At 42.2% G+C, this 16,535-nt stretch overlaps 1 protein-coding gene across 1 annotated transcript in view; it reads right to left on the bottom strand.

The window, feature by feature from the left end:
- The window catches only part of Ctnnd2 (catenin delta 2), a 1,011,454-nt gene that overhangs the window by 93,594 nt on the left and 901,325 nt on the right, over window positions 1-16,535 (bottom strand). The window contains 2 exon segments of the mRNA XM_017799239.2: window positions 11,996-12,146; window positions 13,118-13,192. Coding sequence (XP_017654728.2) covers window positions 11,996-12,146; window positions 13,118-13,192 — 226 coding nt within the window.

Below are 16,535 nucleotides of genomic sequence, written 5' to 3'. Positions count from 1 at the left end.
AAGAAGAAAAGGAAGCATTGAGAGAGAACTAGGGAAAGAGTATCTTAGAAATGAGGATTACGACTATATCAAATGCTATAGGAAAGTTACAGCGCGATTGAAAATAGAATGTGCCCATTGTACTAAGAAGCCTGGAGGCAGCTGGGTTTATTTTATGTCATTTATATAGGGAATCCTGAATCCTTAACTGAAGCCCCTTCTGAGTGTCAGCTGCAACAGTGATGCAGGAGGTGGGCACACGGGAAGGTGAGACAGGACAGAGAAAGAACTCAGGCAGGATGCTGGGGCTGGGCACTGGGCTGGACAGGATGTGGGCTGGAACTGCCAGAGAAAGGCAGAGGACTAGGAGGAGAGTTCAAGAAACACCCGAGAGACGTGTCAGTAAGACTACTGACTGCATGCCCTGAAGAAAAAGGCAGGAAAGAGATCAGCACGGTCCTTTATTCACCACTGGGAAAATGGGAGCGAGCAGAGAACTGGGGTTTGCCTTAGAACAAGAGGTGACATTGGTGACAACTTGAAAGTTAAAATGATTGTATTTCTAACATTTTAAAAGTAATAAGGTCACTTTTAAGATGGACCTGACTCACACAGACACCAATTACATTCATCTGTGAACTTAATTAAAAATTAAATACCATTACATTCCATTTTGTGGCTATAACTTTTCTTTCTGACAAGTAAATTAAACAGTCCATCTCAAGATGAGATCCAGAGGGGTTTCTATCCTTTGGTCTGAATTGAGCACTGAATACCTTCTGATGTTGGGGTTGAAGTATTACTGATTCCTATTTAAAATCAGCACATCACAGGACAGGATCTGTCCCCATCATCCCTTTCCACACTGCTTCACGTACAACTGCCATTATCAAACGACAATAAGGATGATATTGTCTGGGGTTCAAAGGATGTGTAAGTGTTAGGAATTAGTCTCTTTTTTCTTTTATATTTTTAATCATTATACTCATCAAAGTTATTAATTTTACCTAACACTAATCAAAGGTATTATAATACACAAAACCGAATAGGCAAAGTTTATTTCATATACAAAAAATATGCATTTCTATCACACAGTGATTGTTCATGAACTTTCTAGGGTGTCAGAGATGAAAGAAGTCCCTGAATATCAAAGTTTTCTAAGAGTTGTTAGAAGACGTTGTTAGGGTGAGCTCCTGGAAGCTGCCCCAGTGTCCCTTCCTTTTACTAAATGCCCCAGTGACTCATGCCTGGAGAATGAACATAATGAAATCTTTGTTTTTGACACATTAGGTTTAGCAAAATCTATTCCTGCTCTGGAAGCCATTTTTAGTGTTATAGTAAAGATGGAATCTACCTCTAGGTGGAGACACGGCATCCCTTCCTCTCTTAAGAGTTAAGTTGGGCAGGCCAATCACCAGGCCAAGGGGCCGCCCCTCAGGAAGTTGGATAAGTTGGATAGGAGGGATAATATCCATTTAATGAGCCAATGCCCTTCCCCTTCCCAGGATTTCTGTTCCCTAATAGTTGCTTACAGAGTTGCCAGCCATGAGGTTCTGTTGGGCCTACTCACCTCAGTCCTGGACTCAGGTGATGTTCCCTTTTTCCTTTCTTCTGTCTCTTGTCTCTTTCTCTTGGATGCTGGTCAGAGCCTAAGTATACTAAGTACCACAGTATGTTACTACGGGCTTCCTTACTCTTTAAAGTTCCCTTTCCTGATATGTAATTTCTTGTCCCGTGTGCCACCTCCATGCCAGCTTCACTCAGATAGCATGGCTTTTTCCTCTTTCTCTTCTCCTCCTCTTCCCTCAGGCTGCTGCCCAAATGTACAGCTTGCTGTCCCGGAACTTTGCTTGAAAACTCTAATAAAATTGTCCTGAGTTTCCTTTTGAGTCTGTTATTAAGTTCTTTTATTAACAAGACTAAGAACCCCAAGAGGGGATCCTGATTTCCCTGTATCAATAGACCAGCATCCTCGCCCGGCCTCAGGTACCCTGATGCCTCAGCCATGCATCACCGAGCTTCCAGCACCTTCCCTCACTGGCCTGCACCTGTGGGGGGGCACACTGCACCCTCCAACCCTCATGGTTGCTCCCTCTCCAGTGTCTGCTTCTTCCCGTTTCTTCATATGCACCTTCAGGATAGAAACCCCCCGCCTCCGGGCCATCTGATTTAGATGGCCCACATCATTTTTGTCTTTTTAATTTGAATACTTAATAATAGATGTGCTGGGGATCATTGCTTGAGATCCAGTGTGGTAACTATGAAAAACACGAGTAAGGAAAGTGAAAAGAATACTCATCTTTACATTTTTTGTCTTTTGTACTCCGCTATTTTTAGTATTAGAGAGTAAAACTTCCCACATAATCAAGAATTTGTGGGGGGGGCAGTGATGGGGTAAGAACATAACAGGCCACACTTCAAAGAGAATGCAATTTTAAAATCCCAGCTTCCTCAAATCCTCTCTTCTGTTTTAGAGTTCTCCAGATTTGACTGGGGTTTGAGGAGAACCATTTGCTTCTCATGCAGCCTCTTCTCTAAATATTTTCTTCAAAGTGTTTGATTAGACATTATAAATGCCTAGTCAATACATAGCCTGCCCCCCCACTCTCTCCCTCTCCATCTGCCTGCCTCTCTTCTCTAAGGCCTTTAAGCTGAAGTCTCGAATTAGAATCAACTGGAAATTTCTCAATTTTGCCTTTTTCCTACATGGAATATTTCCAGGGGCTGAACCACTAAAGTCTTATTTAATAAAATAATTTTTGGCTCTTTGATTTATTTATAACTCCCCTTTCAAGGAATTCTTACCTGCTAAACCCAGCCACTAATATTCCCCAATAGGTGGCCCAAACTTAATTAACAAAGAACACATGGTTTCACTGAAGAGGGAGATAGCGTTTTGAGATTCGGGTGTGTGGATCAAGAGACCAGCACCTAATCTGAAGATGTGAAGTTCCGGCCTAAGTATAGCGCTTTTCCTTGTGCTAGAATTTGGCTTGTGAAACCCAAATTATTAAAGTGATCCTGTAGAGAGTGCTCTCATAAGTCACCTTGTCTGGGAAATCAGGCTGTTTCTTAAAATACTAATTGAAATTGCATGTATTTTAATTAAAACATCTGCCTTGGGCTGAAGAGCATGTTTGAAAAGCAGTGATGGTAGGTTTCTAACATGTCATCATACTACTTCATAAAATGAAGTTTATACATTATCAGGAATAAAAATAGCATGTGTCCTCTCTGGAGTGCCCCAAGGTTTCCAGAGCCTGGAGCCTTTCTCTGGGCACGGATGGCATTCATTGGGGTCAAGGGGCACAGAGGAAGGAGATGCCTATGGTGCCTTGTAATGGGTGATGCTCAGGCAGTCTGCTTCCCAGAATGGCATGCCTGTATCTCAGGAGAGCTTGCCACAAAAGAGTTATTGGCATGAGATAGGAAAATAATCACACGTACGTGCACACACGCATGCACATTGATAGAAGCCTGTAGGACTTTAGAGCCTTCTACTTTCCAGTCCTGTCAGACACAGCAACAGTGCACTCCAAAGACAGGCAGTATGCTGTCTAGGATGCATCTCAATCCTCAGCTGTAGAATTCATATCCAATTTGCAATGTGACTTGGAGTGATTTGTTGTGAAGGTGATGACAGAGCTGCAGGTATCTGTTTAGTCCTCCAAGAGCATACTCCCATGATTTCAGGTTTAGGTAAGAATTATGCCAAAGTTTGAATGGACTAAATACCTCAGGTGTACAATTCTGTACATAATTATTTATCAAAAATTCACTGTGGAATCATAAATGAAAGACTGTCTACCAAGCCATGTGCCATTCAGGACAGTACTGACACAAGGAAGATCCCCCTGCCTCCATCCTCCCATGCAACCTTAGTTCTCAAAGAGAACATACATTTCTAACTAAATAAAGACCTGCTATGGGTGCCTGCCAGTCTATGGACAACAGTTACACTTCCTTCATCCAGTCATTTTCAGTTAAAAACAGTCCATTTTGTGTTGTTCTTTAGACATCACCAGCAATCTCTGTATGTAGTTTTTAGAATACCCAGACAATCTTTTTAACTGAACATTTAAAATGAACTGGGACAAGAAAATAAAGCTGGGAAAGATTATTCTTTTCCTACCCACTGAAGAAAGGAGTGTTTTGAAACCTTCCCTGGGGGAAAGGATTGTGGAGGATGTTCTGTTTAGACAGAAGTAACTCCCAGATAAAAACCTGTCCTTCCTTTATTCCTAATCCCATTAATGTGTGGCAGGATGAGATGCAATATTGCCAGATATACATGGAGACTCTGGGCTCCTTTCTCTTCCATTTTTTCAGAACATATAGTAGGAATTAATGCTTTTCTGGCCTCAGAAAGAGCCAGATTCTGCCTTATGCCTCATTTAGTATTGAGACACATAGGGAGGGCACTGCTCTACTCAAGACAAAATAAAAAGGGTCATCCAAATGTGAAAAATGGCTCACAATACAAAGTATAGGATAACCAGTCAAAGGAGTGTTCTTAGAGTCCTGTCATTACTGTGAGGTGGACCAACTGTCTGTATGGCAACACCAGGGGGCAGGGGAACAGTCTTACAAATCAGATGGTCAAAGCAAAAGTGGTAATGAGAAGGTCCAAGTTCATGAAGTAGTGAATGAGCTCTTTTCTTCAGCCAGGGGAGGGACACAAGGAAGTCAGAAGGATTCTGATAGCATTCCATCCCTGGACCACCTGCCAGCGATGTGGCAAAGAGCCACCATCCAAGGAAGCCAAGAGGGCTACTCCACAGGCTGTCAACACCCAGTATGGATGCATGGCTCTGCCAACACAGATTTTTTTTTGGCAGTGATGGAGTCATATGCTGAAAGTGTTACTATTTCCTACCTAGTCTCAAGCCTCTTCCAAAGTAGCAGCAGAATGAGTCCAGTTAGAATCCTGGATTGGTTAGAGTGCCTGCTCTGACTTTCCGGTGTTCCTGGATACCATGGAAAGAGGCTGAGGCAGATAATTCACTCCTTCTTTATCCCACATGTGATTCTCTCACCTCCCTCTACATCTGCTTGTCACAATAAGTAACATGTTATAAATCCATGTAAAGTACCAGGCATTACGAATCATAAAAGTAAATACAACTTTAACCCTAACCTGATCCCTCTCTTCTTCTGCAGAGAAAGGTGCAATATATTCAAGAAACATATAAAAGGCAGTGCAGAGACCAAAATAAATCACACAATGGAAAGTAAAGATAAAAGAAAAGATGTATCAAGTATTTGATACCCACATAGCTCTGAGCTTAAGGGATAGCTTCCATCAGGAAGGGCCATCTTAGCTGGGCTTTGAATGATGAGGGAAGTCAGTAGGTGCAAGTTCATATATGCCTTAGGACTTCTGTTGTGTTGTGTTTTGTCTGTCAGCAGAAGGTGGAGTTTTGTCCAAAATAACCACGTGCCCACTCCAACAGGAACTGTCTAAGTGCTGAAACGGGTGGCCTTCTAACAACCTTGCTGAAGTGATGCAATATTGTCCACTCTTTTCACTGAAGCTAATTATTGCCATTCTTTTAACAACCATCCCTACATTGAAGGATAATTAACATTTATGAAGGTTGCAAAGAATGTATGCATGTGCATTAACCTTGGCTACTGTACCACATCATTAAGAACACAAGGATCTATCTATAGCACATTTAGCCTCAGTTCCCAGAGACATACACATAACCATGGAAACAGCCCGGATGGGAAGATAAGGGAGAGCGGAGAGAGCTACACTTCCGTAGTGGTTCTGTGTGCTGCTCATAAGACCTAATGGGGTAGAGAGATAATTGATCAACAGCTTCTTCATAGTTTCCTGACAATGGAGTCCTAAGAAGATGATCCATCCCTTGACTACAGATGTGGCATTCTGCCCACTCTCATATCAAGTTCAAGAAGAGCTGCAATTTAAACTGAGACCTCAGAACCAGTGATGGGAAAAACCCGATTTCTTCTGAAATTCTGAGTGCCTGCATGCATCTAGAACTGTTAAGGAGGAAATGAATGGACTTTGGGGATATTCATTATCATAGACTCCTTTTCTTTGGTTAATGCTTATTTGATTTGTTTATTGTTTTGCTGATTTGGAGTTTAAGGTGATAGTTTGACAGGAGGAACCTAGCTCAGTCATTCATTCAGTGAATATTCAATAAATCTCTGCTATGAGTCATAAACAGTTTCAAGCCCATGAAACACTGGCCAGTAAGACAAAGCTTCTGCCTTTAAATTAGCTTATATACCAGTGTATATGGAACAGGGGGGAAATGAGATTAATCAGTCATATCTGTGATCCTCATCTTGGTTTTGTTTTTGTTCCTACCTTTTGAGACAGGGTCGCCCTGTAGCCCCAGCTGGCCTGTAACTCACTACACAGTCATATCTTTGATCCTCATCTCTATTTTGTTTTGTTCCTGCCTTTTGAGACAGGGTCTCCCTGTAGCCCCAGCTGGCCTGGAACTCACTATGCAGACCAGGCTGGGTTTTTCTTACAGAGATCTGCCTGCCTTTGCCTCCCAGGTGTTGGAATAAAAGGTACGCACCACCGCACTTGGCAATGGTGCTCCAAATCTCGGAATTACTTTGCAACAAATTATTATAAGTTGAAAATATTGTAAGTAAACACATTTAATAGACATAAATACCACAGAACACGGTTTAGCAACACAGGACACCGTGTAACAGGAGTTCTTTCCCTGTTCCCTAGGAATTGTCACTTGCTGCCCTGCGACTTCCCAGTACTGGAAAAGATTAGACCACAAATTAGTAGCCTAGAACAGGGTGGAAATTCAAACTCAAAGCAGCTTCTTCTGAATGTGTATCATCATACTATCATAAACTGAAAATCTGTAAGTAGAACCATCTTCAGTATGGATCGTCTCCTTTAGATGTTAGCCAGTGATATGGAGAAAATTCAAGGAGGACAGGAAGTAGAGCAGGTTGGATGTATGGTGTTGAGCAAAGCTTCTCTTGGGAGCGTAATATGCCGAAACGAAGGGTGAGTGTGTGGATACTGGAAGAAAGAGGATTCCCAGCTGTGGGAGCAGCAAGGCCAAAGGTCCCAAGGTTGGCACTTGACATTTATGATGAGGGAAAATGGCTGTAAAAGACATATTGATGTGTAGAGGTGTAAAGGGTGAGGTGGAAGGTGACAGTGAGCATGACCCAACAGAGACACATCTGCTTTGCAAAGACTTACTTTTAGGTTGAGTTGGAGTTTGGGATAGAGAAATGATGTGCTCATCTCAGGTTTTAGCACACCCACTCCAGATTCTGCTGCTAAGAGCAAGCCATGCAGGCAGAATAAGTGAAAAGTCATGGTAATGACTAAATGAGAGATGGTAGGCAGCTTTGGACCAGTGAGAAATCCATGAAGGTGATGAAAATGTCACATCTTGTCAAAATCCAGAAGTAAGAACAGATTTGTGGATGGACTGGATATGAAAGTATGCTAGATATGCATCAAAGAAGGCTCCAAGTTGTCTGTCTTAGGTCACAGCAAGGCATGCTGGTCATTTGCTGTCACAGGGTAAATTGTAGATGTATAAGGCTTAGGGGAACTTAGCTGTGAACATGTTATATTTGAGATGCTTATTAACATCCAGTAGTGATCTTGGACAGGGGGTTTTACCTGAGATCTGGATTCACATGAGACACAACTGTTTGGAACTCATCAGAATACCTATGACCTAATCCGTGAACTCAGAAGGAGGTCACTGAAGCTTTCCCGGAGAGTTGAAAGGAATGAGAAGAAGGCCACATCTGACTTCCTTTTCTAGTTACTCTTGGTTCACAGTCATTCTATCTTTCTTCTCAATGTACAAAATTCTGTATAGCATTTCCTACAAAAATCACTACTTTGATTCAATATTTAGAGTAAAAGAGTGGGCAGCCGTCATGTGCCCTTTCTCCTAAATAGAATCTAATGTTTTGCTAAATTCTACTCCTCTCGTTCACAAAAATTTACTGCTTTGTAAAGCTGTGGCTTAGATATGTTCACCTCAGCCTCCGAATGAATGCCTCCATTTCCTATTTGGTGACATTTGATAGTAAAGATTTAATTTAACACAGGCAGTACGGAGCTTCAAATGTTGCTCCCTCAGATGGTGCAATGGATAACTGGCTTCAGAGAAAGAAGAGATGCCTAAAAGCTAGAAAGCCAATCGATAGTTCACTATTTTGTTATATATTAATCCACCAAAAGAAATAAAACATATGAACAAACAATACCTAGTAGTTAGTATCCAGGCAGTAGACTGATTAGCTATTGATTTTTACTTCATGTTACAGAAAAGAGATGAGGCTTTCATTGGAAGCCCCAGTACTGGTCCTGTCTGAAATAACTATTCAAGGAAAATAAAACTGTATATAGGGAGGGTACTTTGACCTTTTGAGCTAATAGCTTAGTTTAAATATATAAAACATACATTTACAAATGTTGAATTAAACCAAGTATAAATGCCAAATTTGCAAGTTTACTTCCTTCTTTATAATACATTACGTGCATGATGAATAATTGTACTCATGAGACACAAACTTGAAGCCTGGGTTTATTAGGAATAATGGCTGAAATATGGAAGTACTTTGATTTTGATGGGAGGTTCTGACACGTATTGTAAAATGGCAGGAGAAAAAGCATCTGTGTTCTAGACAATAAAGGGTTGGTCGAGCATGTCTGCCTGATTTCCCAACTGTCCTGGAAGACTTTTACGCATCCGTAAACTTACACTGTACTTTTCACAGTCTGCCAGATTCAACAGATAAGTTGCACTTGGCTTCAGTGGTTGGTCCAAGTGCTCAGATTCCAGGTGCCACCTACTGACACCTGTTACCTACTCTAAGGCTGTCGGACTTCACTCTGGAACCTGACCAACAATCTTACATGGACCCCGTGTGAACCCTATCATCTCCTCAATGCCAGTGCCTACCCAGTGTGACAATAGTCTATGGGGATTTGTGTCATTTCCTGGCAAGGTCCCTGTGAGTTCTTCACGCTTTAAGAATCTCTAAGCATCAAGGAACCTTGGCTGACATCTTCCCACCTACTGAAAGAGCCACGAGAAGACCTCTCTGACCAGGGCTCTCACCACTTGCTTTGCTAGACAACCGAGGCCCCTTGAAGGTGAGAACCCACTGGTTTTCCAGGGGATCATCTTCCAAGGTTGCTCTCTCAACTAGATTTTTTTTCTCTCTAAATATCTTCATAGCCACCCTCCTTCAAGTCTTTACCAAGAAGTTTGCTTCCCAATCACTCCCACCTTAAAATCAATCACAGCCTTAAAGTGGATAGCCACATAGAGAAGAATGAAGCTGAACCACTATCTCATGATACATATAAAACTCAACACAGAATAGATTAACTACTTAAACATGAGACCCAAAACTATATAACCCTTTAAAGAAAACATATGGGAAAAGCTACACAATATTGGTCTAGGCGTTGATTTTCCTAGATTCAACTCTAAAGGCTCAAGTAAGAAAACCAAAAACCAGTCCAACAGGATTGTATCAAACTAAAAAGCTACTGAGCAAGTATATAATTTAAAAAGCAGTAAGATCACCTGTGGATGGAATGAAATGTTCCAAGTCCTAAATCTAACACGGAGTTAATATAAAATATGTAAAAAGTCAAGGAAACTGCCTGTTTTAAAAATGAGCAAAGGCTCTGACTAGACTTAAGGGAAACATACAAATGACCAACAGATATGGGAAAAAATACTCAATATTATTAATCATTTGGAAAATGCAAATCAAACTGTAATGCGATATCAACTAACAGCTGTCAAGTGGCTTTTATACAAAGGATGGAAAAATACGTGTAGATACATGTACATCTTTGCACATAGATGGTGAAAATGTAAATTAGCACAGCCCTTAAGGAAAATGTTTTGGAAGTCCTACAAAAAAACTGAGACTAGACTTGCCAAGTAATCCAGCAATCCTATTTCCAGGTACAGATCCAAAGAATTTGAGACATTTGAAAATATATATTCACTCTTCTTGTCTTCACAGTAGCAATATTCACAATAGCTAACACCTGAAAACAACCGCCTTCATCAATGGCTGGATGCAGAAAGGCAGAGAATGCCATGAGTAGTCCCCAGAATTAAACTAGAAGGAAATTAGGACATTAGTGACAACACAGGTGGAACTGGAGGGTGTTGTGCTATGGAAATAAGCCAGGCGCAGGAAGTACTGCATGAGCTCTCTTTCTAAGCAGAAGCTGAAAGATATGATTCTTTTTCTTAGAGTCAAGGGCAGAATGGCAGTGACTGGAGGCTACAGGTTGATTAGGAGATGTAGCATGGGATGATGTTGGTCAAAGGATGTATTTAAGACTGAAAAATTATTTTTAATTACAGAGTGACATTTCAAATGTTCTCCCTAAAAGAAAGAAAGAAAGAAAGAAAGAAAGAAAGAAAGAAAGAAAGAAAGAAAGAAAGAAAAGAAACAGAAAGGAAGGAAGGAGGAAGGAAGGAAGAAATGTATTGATCCAGGTATGGTGATGGAGGCCTGTAATCCCAGCTTTGGAGAACAATGTGGAGAGTTTACAACTTCAAGGCTAGTCTAGTCTACACAGAAAATTCAAGGTCACCATGAAGACCCTGAGAAAGAATTTGTGGTGCCATGTTAATTCTAACTTGATTTAACTATTGCACATTGTGTGTGTGTGTGTGTGTGTGTGTGTGTGTGTGTGTGTGTGTACTAAGATCACTTTGTGTCAAAATTTTATGATTATAATTTTTTTCCAGGCGAGGAGAGGGAGCTTATTCTTCTGCTAGTGGAACTGACCCACAGATCATTCTGTAAAGAGGCAACCGCTCATTCAAGCATTTGAGGACTTTTATACTCATAGGCGAGGAATGCAAAAGGTACACGGCATGTACATGGTAATAGGCCCGCAAAGTTTACAGGAATGTGAAAGCCTTGGAAAACAGAACTGAGAGGTGGCAGTTAGATGGCATTAAGAATATACCAAATGCTATCAAATTGCACATTTTAGAATGGTTAACTTTATGTTATGCAAGTTTTACCTCAACTGAGAAGAAGTTGAAACCTCACCAATGACAGCCTCCCTTCTCCAGGCCCACTTCCCTTATAGAAACTTGCTAGAACACCATGTGACTCATCTGCTGAGTTTGTTTGCTGTACATCTTCCTCTCCTGACTGTAACTGAACAAGGTGAGGCTTCCTGCCTGTTACACTCATTGGTATAGATCTATGCTCCTAAAAGAGGCCTGGAGCAAAGTAGGGAGTGAATTCGGATTTGTGTAAGGGTGTTGGAGAGATGACTCAGTGGTTAAGAGCACTGGCTGCTCTTGCAGAGGACCTGGGTTCGAATCTCAGCACACGCATGGTGGTTAACAACTGTCCTTAACTCCAGTTCTAGGGGATCGTCTTCTGCATGACATGGATATACTTACACACATGCAGGCAATACACTCATACACATGAAATAAAAATAATAGTTAAATATTTGTTTAAAAATAATGTGAACATATTATCTCTTTGATGCGACATTAATCATAGATCCTTGGTATTTCTTGGGGAGATGATTTCATTTTCAATAAATTTATTTAAAATAAATAAATTAGTATATAAATATATAGCTAAATATATGAATAAAACCGGGGGTGGGTGTAACAGGAACAGGTATCCTATCAGAATTCCTCAGTTCACCACGAAGGAGGCACACAGCAGAGCCGCAGTGCATTGGGAAGCCAGGACTAACCACGGAGCATTGCACCTTTTGATTCGGAAAAAAATAGCCATTTTAATCATTTGTAAAAATCTGGAATGTCAATAACCATATCTTCCTTTACATTCTAAAGACCAATCAGTGCACTGGATTTAAAGCAGGAGAGCTGGAAAACAGGAAGTGTCGAATGAACTCGTCCTATAGAAGCTCACACTGTGTAGAGGGGATTCAGCCACACACATCCATGTGATGATCTTTTCATTGAAAAACTGGGACACTGTGACTAGGGAGACATACCGATGAGCTCCTTATTTCTGACATCCAAGGCCATGTTCCGGAGTGCCGTGGCTACTGCGCACACCACACGGTCGTTGTCTATTCGGAGAAGCTCCACTAGAATGGGCAGGCCTTTCTCTTTCCGGACAGCGGCTCGGATGTATACGGACCACTGTCAAAAGAGCGAAGGCATAGGAGATTAGGAACAGAGCGAGAAACCCTATAAGACAGAGGCATTGAGGACTGTCGGACGGTTGCTTGCAGGAGCCAAAAAGGTTGGATTACTGAGACCTAGTGGCAGAACAGGTTGAATATGTTAGACATGCATTGAAACGTGCTTACTTTTTCCTCTTGAACATATGGTAAAAGTTCCGGGGTTGATCCATGGACCACACTTCCTTTCTCTGTGACAATGCTCTCAGCACTCGAGTCTGAAAGCACTGGCAGGATGCACAAAGGAGATACGGTGTCACATGGGGGTTCTTGATGATAGCCACCGACATCAGAGGAATTAAAAAGAACCACCAAAAAGTAGAAGGTGGGATGGGTTGTGTAAAAGTGCTTTGAATTTGGAGGTGGGCCATAGAGATCAATTGCCAAATATGCAAAGGAATAAATCCTTTGTTGAACATTAAAGAATAAATAAAAATACAGTTAAAAAGAGGAAGATATGACACTGAAAACCAACAGTGAAAATTATAATTTTTGAAAATAAAACCATTAAGAGAAACGTATTATTTCCAGGACCATAATTGAATGTCTTCTTTAAAAAAACATATTTAGGTTTAGTCTGGGGGTTGTTGCGTGTAATGGAACACAGCTCTATACTGAATGAACAGGCATTATCAGGTGGATAAAGCCCTCAGCCTTAGAGTCATTAACACAATGCAGGTAGAAGGAGTTTTGCAGACATACACGTACGCTTTATGTTGTTCCAGAGAAAAGTGTAACAAAAACTGCCTGCAATCATTTTATTTGTTGGAATTTCATTTATGATCTGGAAAAAATACATTCAGGACAGAGGTTTTGAATTGTGAGGGAGCATCTTTCCGGGAACCAGTCCTTCCCCACCCCTCCCCCACCAGGCCCTCTCCACCCCCCCAGTTCCCCCATAGGGGCAGGCACCCCAGAGCTGGCTCTCACCTGTGGCAGGCAGGGAGCCCCCTCTGGCAGTGAACGTAGGGCATACGCCATGCCTGCCACATCCTCAGCCCAGCCCTGCATGAAATATGAGATTAAAAAAACAAACAACTTCATCCCATCCCGTTAGATGTTACATTTAACAGTTCTTATCATTGTCATCCAATAACGCATTCTTCTCTCTGTCCCCTTTTGAGTCTCAAGCTCAGGAAGCCTGAGGGGTGGGCAAGCAGATAAAACTCACTGGGGCATCTCGTGGCAGCACTTTCAGAGAGCAAAGAAAATGATGGTCAGTAATGATGGTGGAAAAATCCCAAAGTTTTAAGCTCTTCACCTTGGTTTTGTCATCTGGTCTGACACCATCTCCCAGAGAGGATCTGCTCCTCTTGGTAGAAAGTGCCCACTTCCATCCATGCCCTTGTCCCACATGATGAAACATGGCCACCTCTGGACAATTTTGCTTCCCCATCCCATGTGTCCTGGATGACCAGCACCCAACCAAGAACAGACTGGAAGCCCAAATGTATACAACCCACTTATGGTTGAATTTTTCTGTAAACCTATGGGGAGAATCTAGGAAAGTGCAGAGAATGGGATTCAGAGTGTGGGGTCAACATGCATGGAGTAAAAGGTGAACACTGACATAAGCTGCAACACTGAGAGGTACTTTTGTCCTTCTGAGAGGCCACTGAGAATGGTCCTGCCAGCTTAATTACAGGCCTCGGGGATGAGCTCTTTTCTAGTACCACTTCTGTCCAGGTCCTGTTTATACACTTGAGGTATCATCCAATTCCCTAAACCACCGTGAGGCTGGCATTTTTAGTTTATCAATAAGGAAATTTAAGCACAAAGATGTTAAGTAGCCTTGCTCTTAGTTGCCTGTGTGCCTGAACTTGGGCTCTGCTTCTTGTGCTGTGGACATCATCCTCCGTCTCCCTGTTGCCATCTCATTCCTTCTGACCTAACCATGCTCAGCTTTCCAAACCATGGTTTGCCCTTGACCCCCATCCTTCCATTCAAAGCCGCACTGGCCATATCTTAAATATTCCAAGAAGGGGCAGGTATAACATTCTTGGAAGTCCCGTTATTCTCCTTCCCCATGCTGAATGAAAAGACAACGTGGTGTTTGGACAATTAGAGTTCCTTCAACTCTGATAGGAGCTGATTTGAGAGTAAACAAAACTGCACAAAAATGACCATGCAGGCTTCCAGTATGTGTGAGTTCTAGGTACACATTTTGTGATATGACAACAGGGTCAACTGTGATTTGTTCTCCCTAAGTGAAAAGCAATAGCCAGGCAATGGATTTGATACTTATGCGATTGAAGAACAGAAAATATCTTTTATTTCTGAAGTTGTAACTTTCCGTGTGTTTGTGCATGTACATAAGATATCTCATATTACCATAATTTGTGGCATGTCACTTACATTGCATTCAAAAGGTGTTGTAAGTTTGTATAAGTTTTCTTGACATTCTAAGATAAGCGTTTGTAATGCTCTGGAGTACCAGCCTATGGTCCTGGGACAGGACTTGTAACCCACGGGTCACCTAGCAAGGGGCTTAAAAGACAGAAGCCACGATGCACATAGAGTCTGGAAACTGCAGAATGTTTCAGAGGTGTAAGCAACAGAGAGGCATCAGGCTTTCCAGAGAGTTCTAGAGGAAAAGCGAGCTGCTCAGGCCCTGGTGTGCCTGGAAAGGTTAAATGGGCTGACAAGAGCTTTAATTGGAAAGTACAGCAGGAGGGTTGGGGGTATAAGGACTGAAAGGGTGAACTCATGTGACTGTGGTGAATATCCTGACATGGGATACAGATTGAGGGCAGTAGGCACTGAGCAGGGCAGTAGAGAGTAGAGAGACAAATCAGGTGTGCACCAAGATGCCCTTGAGAAGACTAGCAATGATCTCAAAATAAGACACTCAGTTATATTAGAAGAAAAGGAGGAGGAGCGAGGAAAGGAAAGGGAGGCTGACAGATGAGGTAGAGGAGGAGGAAGAGAGGAGCAAGTGAACCTGGCCCAGAAGGACAGCACAGAGGCCAGACTCAAACTTCCCCTGACAAGGTCATTTCCCAGCTTGGCTATATTGACACCAGATTTGAAGAAGCAGAAAACAATCTACCTACTCTTCTATTGAGTCCCCAGCTAGTGGGGAGGGGAAGTTAGGGAAGAAAATAAGAGACGCACCAACATTTGTGGGAGCTGTCACCATAACCCTAGAATGTTGTGTGAAAGTCACTGCTGTGGGTGAGGGTGTGACGTTACTTCCCAATAACAAAGATGACAGACTGAAGACTCTATGGGGGGGGCAATAAAGAGCCAGTGAGATTCCTAGTACCATCCTAGAGGGAGAAACAGTAAGCATGGGCTCCTGTGACCCCAATGTCATCAGGGGAAGCCCCTGAGGGCTTCTGTGGGCCGAAGTGTGTGGGAGAACAGGCTACAGACCAGAACTACAGAGGGGCTGTTTCACTAAGAGGCAAATGACACATGGTGGATGGGGAAGGGATGTGGCTGGATCCAGGGAAGCCCAAAAGGGAGGGGTGGGCTAAGACAGCAGGGGAGCAAAGATGATCCAGGCATCAATCAGTGTGCCAACATGTCCCAGACAAGAGAGAACACAAGATAAAGTTGATTCCAGATAGAGAAACTGAATCAATGCATGATCCAATCCTCAGCCAGTCTGCAGTGATACACCCACAGAACCCTCAAGTTCAGCATCAGCTGCAGAGGCCAGCGGCAGATGAGGACCGACAACATAAACACAGCCATGCTTTAAGCCTGGAGGGGATGGGGGTGCAGCTGAGTTTGCCCGCAAGTACCCAGACTTGTCTTTTGTGTTATCAGACAAGATGAGGCTCAGAGATGAATCTAAAGTGAACCACCCCAAACAAACCTGTTTGTGTCCAATAAATTTCCCTGCTGTGTACACTGAGACATAGTGAGCAACTGAAGTCAATAATTTTTTACCATTTAAATCCAGGCTGTCTGATTCTAATGTGAATTTCTGGAGCCTAAGTTTAAAAAAATCTCGGCCTGAATATGAACACAAATGGTTATAGTTTTTCCTAAAATTTATCCCATGCTTAAAAACGGAGGCAATTCCACTAAAGCTGATTTATGCTTTAATTGCTATAATTAACTAGCTTTCTTGAAATCCTAATAATTTGCTAAATAACTGAAGTTCTCCATTTAGTACACTATAGTTTCTTTTGACACTGAACTCCTGATAGTGCTAAAATTCTAAATTTGTTGAATTTTTCTATTCATTAAAAGTACTCTTGGGGCTGGAGAGATGGCTCAGTGGTCAAGAACACTGGTTGTTCTTGCAGAAGACCCAGGTTTGAATCCTAGCACCCACATGGCAGCTAACAACTGTCTGTAACTCCAGTCCCAGGAGATCTGACAGCCTCTTCTGACC

This window comes from Nannospalax galili, unplaced genomic scaffold, assembly GCF_000622305.1.
Source record: "Nannospalax galili isolate Female #2095 unplaced genomic scaffold, S.galili_v1.0 scaffold698, whole genome shotgun sequence".
In the NCBI taxonomy this organism is placed as follows: Eukaryota; Metazoa; Chordata; class Mammalia; order Rodentia; family Spalacidae; genus Nannospalax; species Nannospalax galili.
Note: the sequence above shows the minus strand (reverse complement) of the source record. Positions and strands in the feature narration are given on the sequence as shown.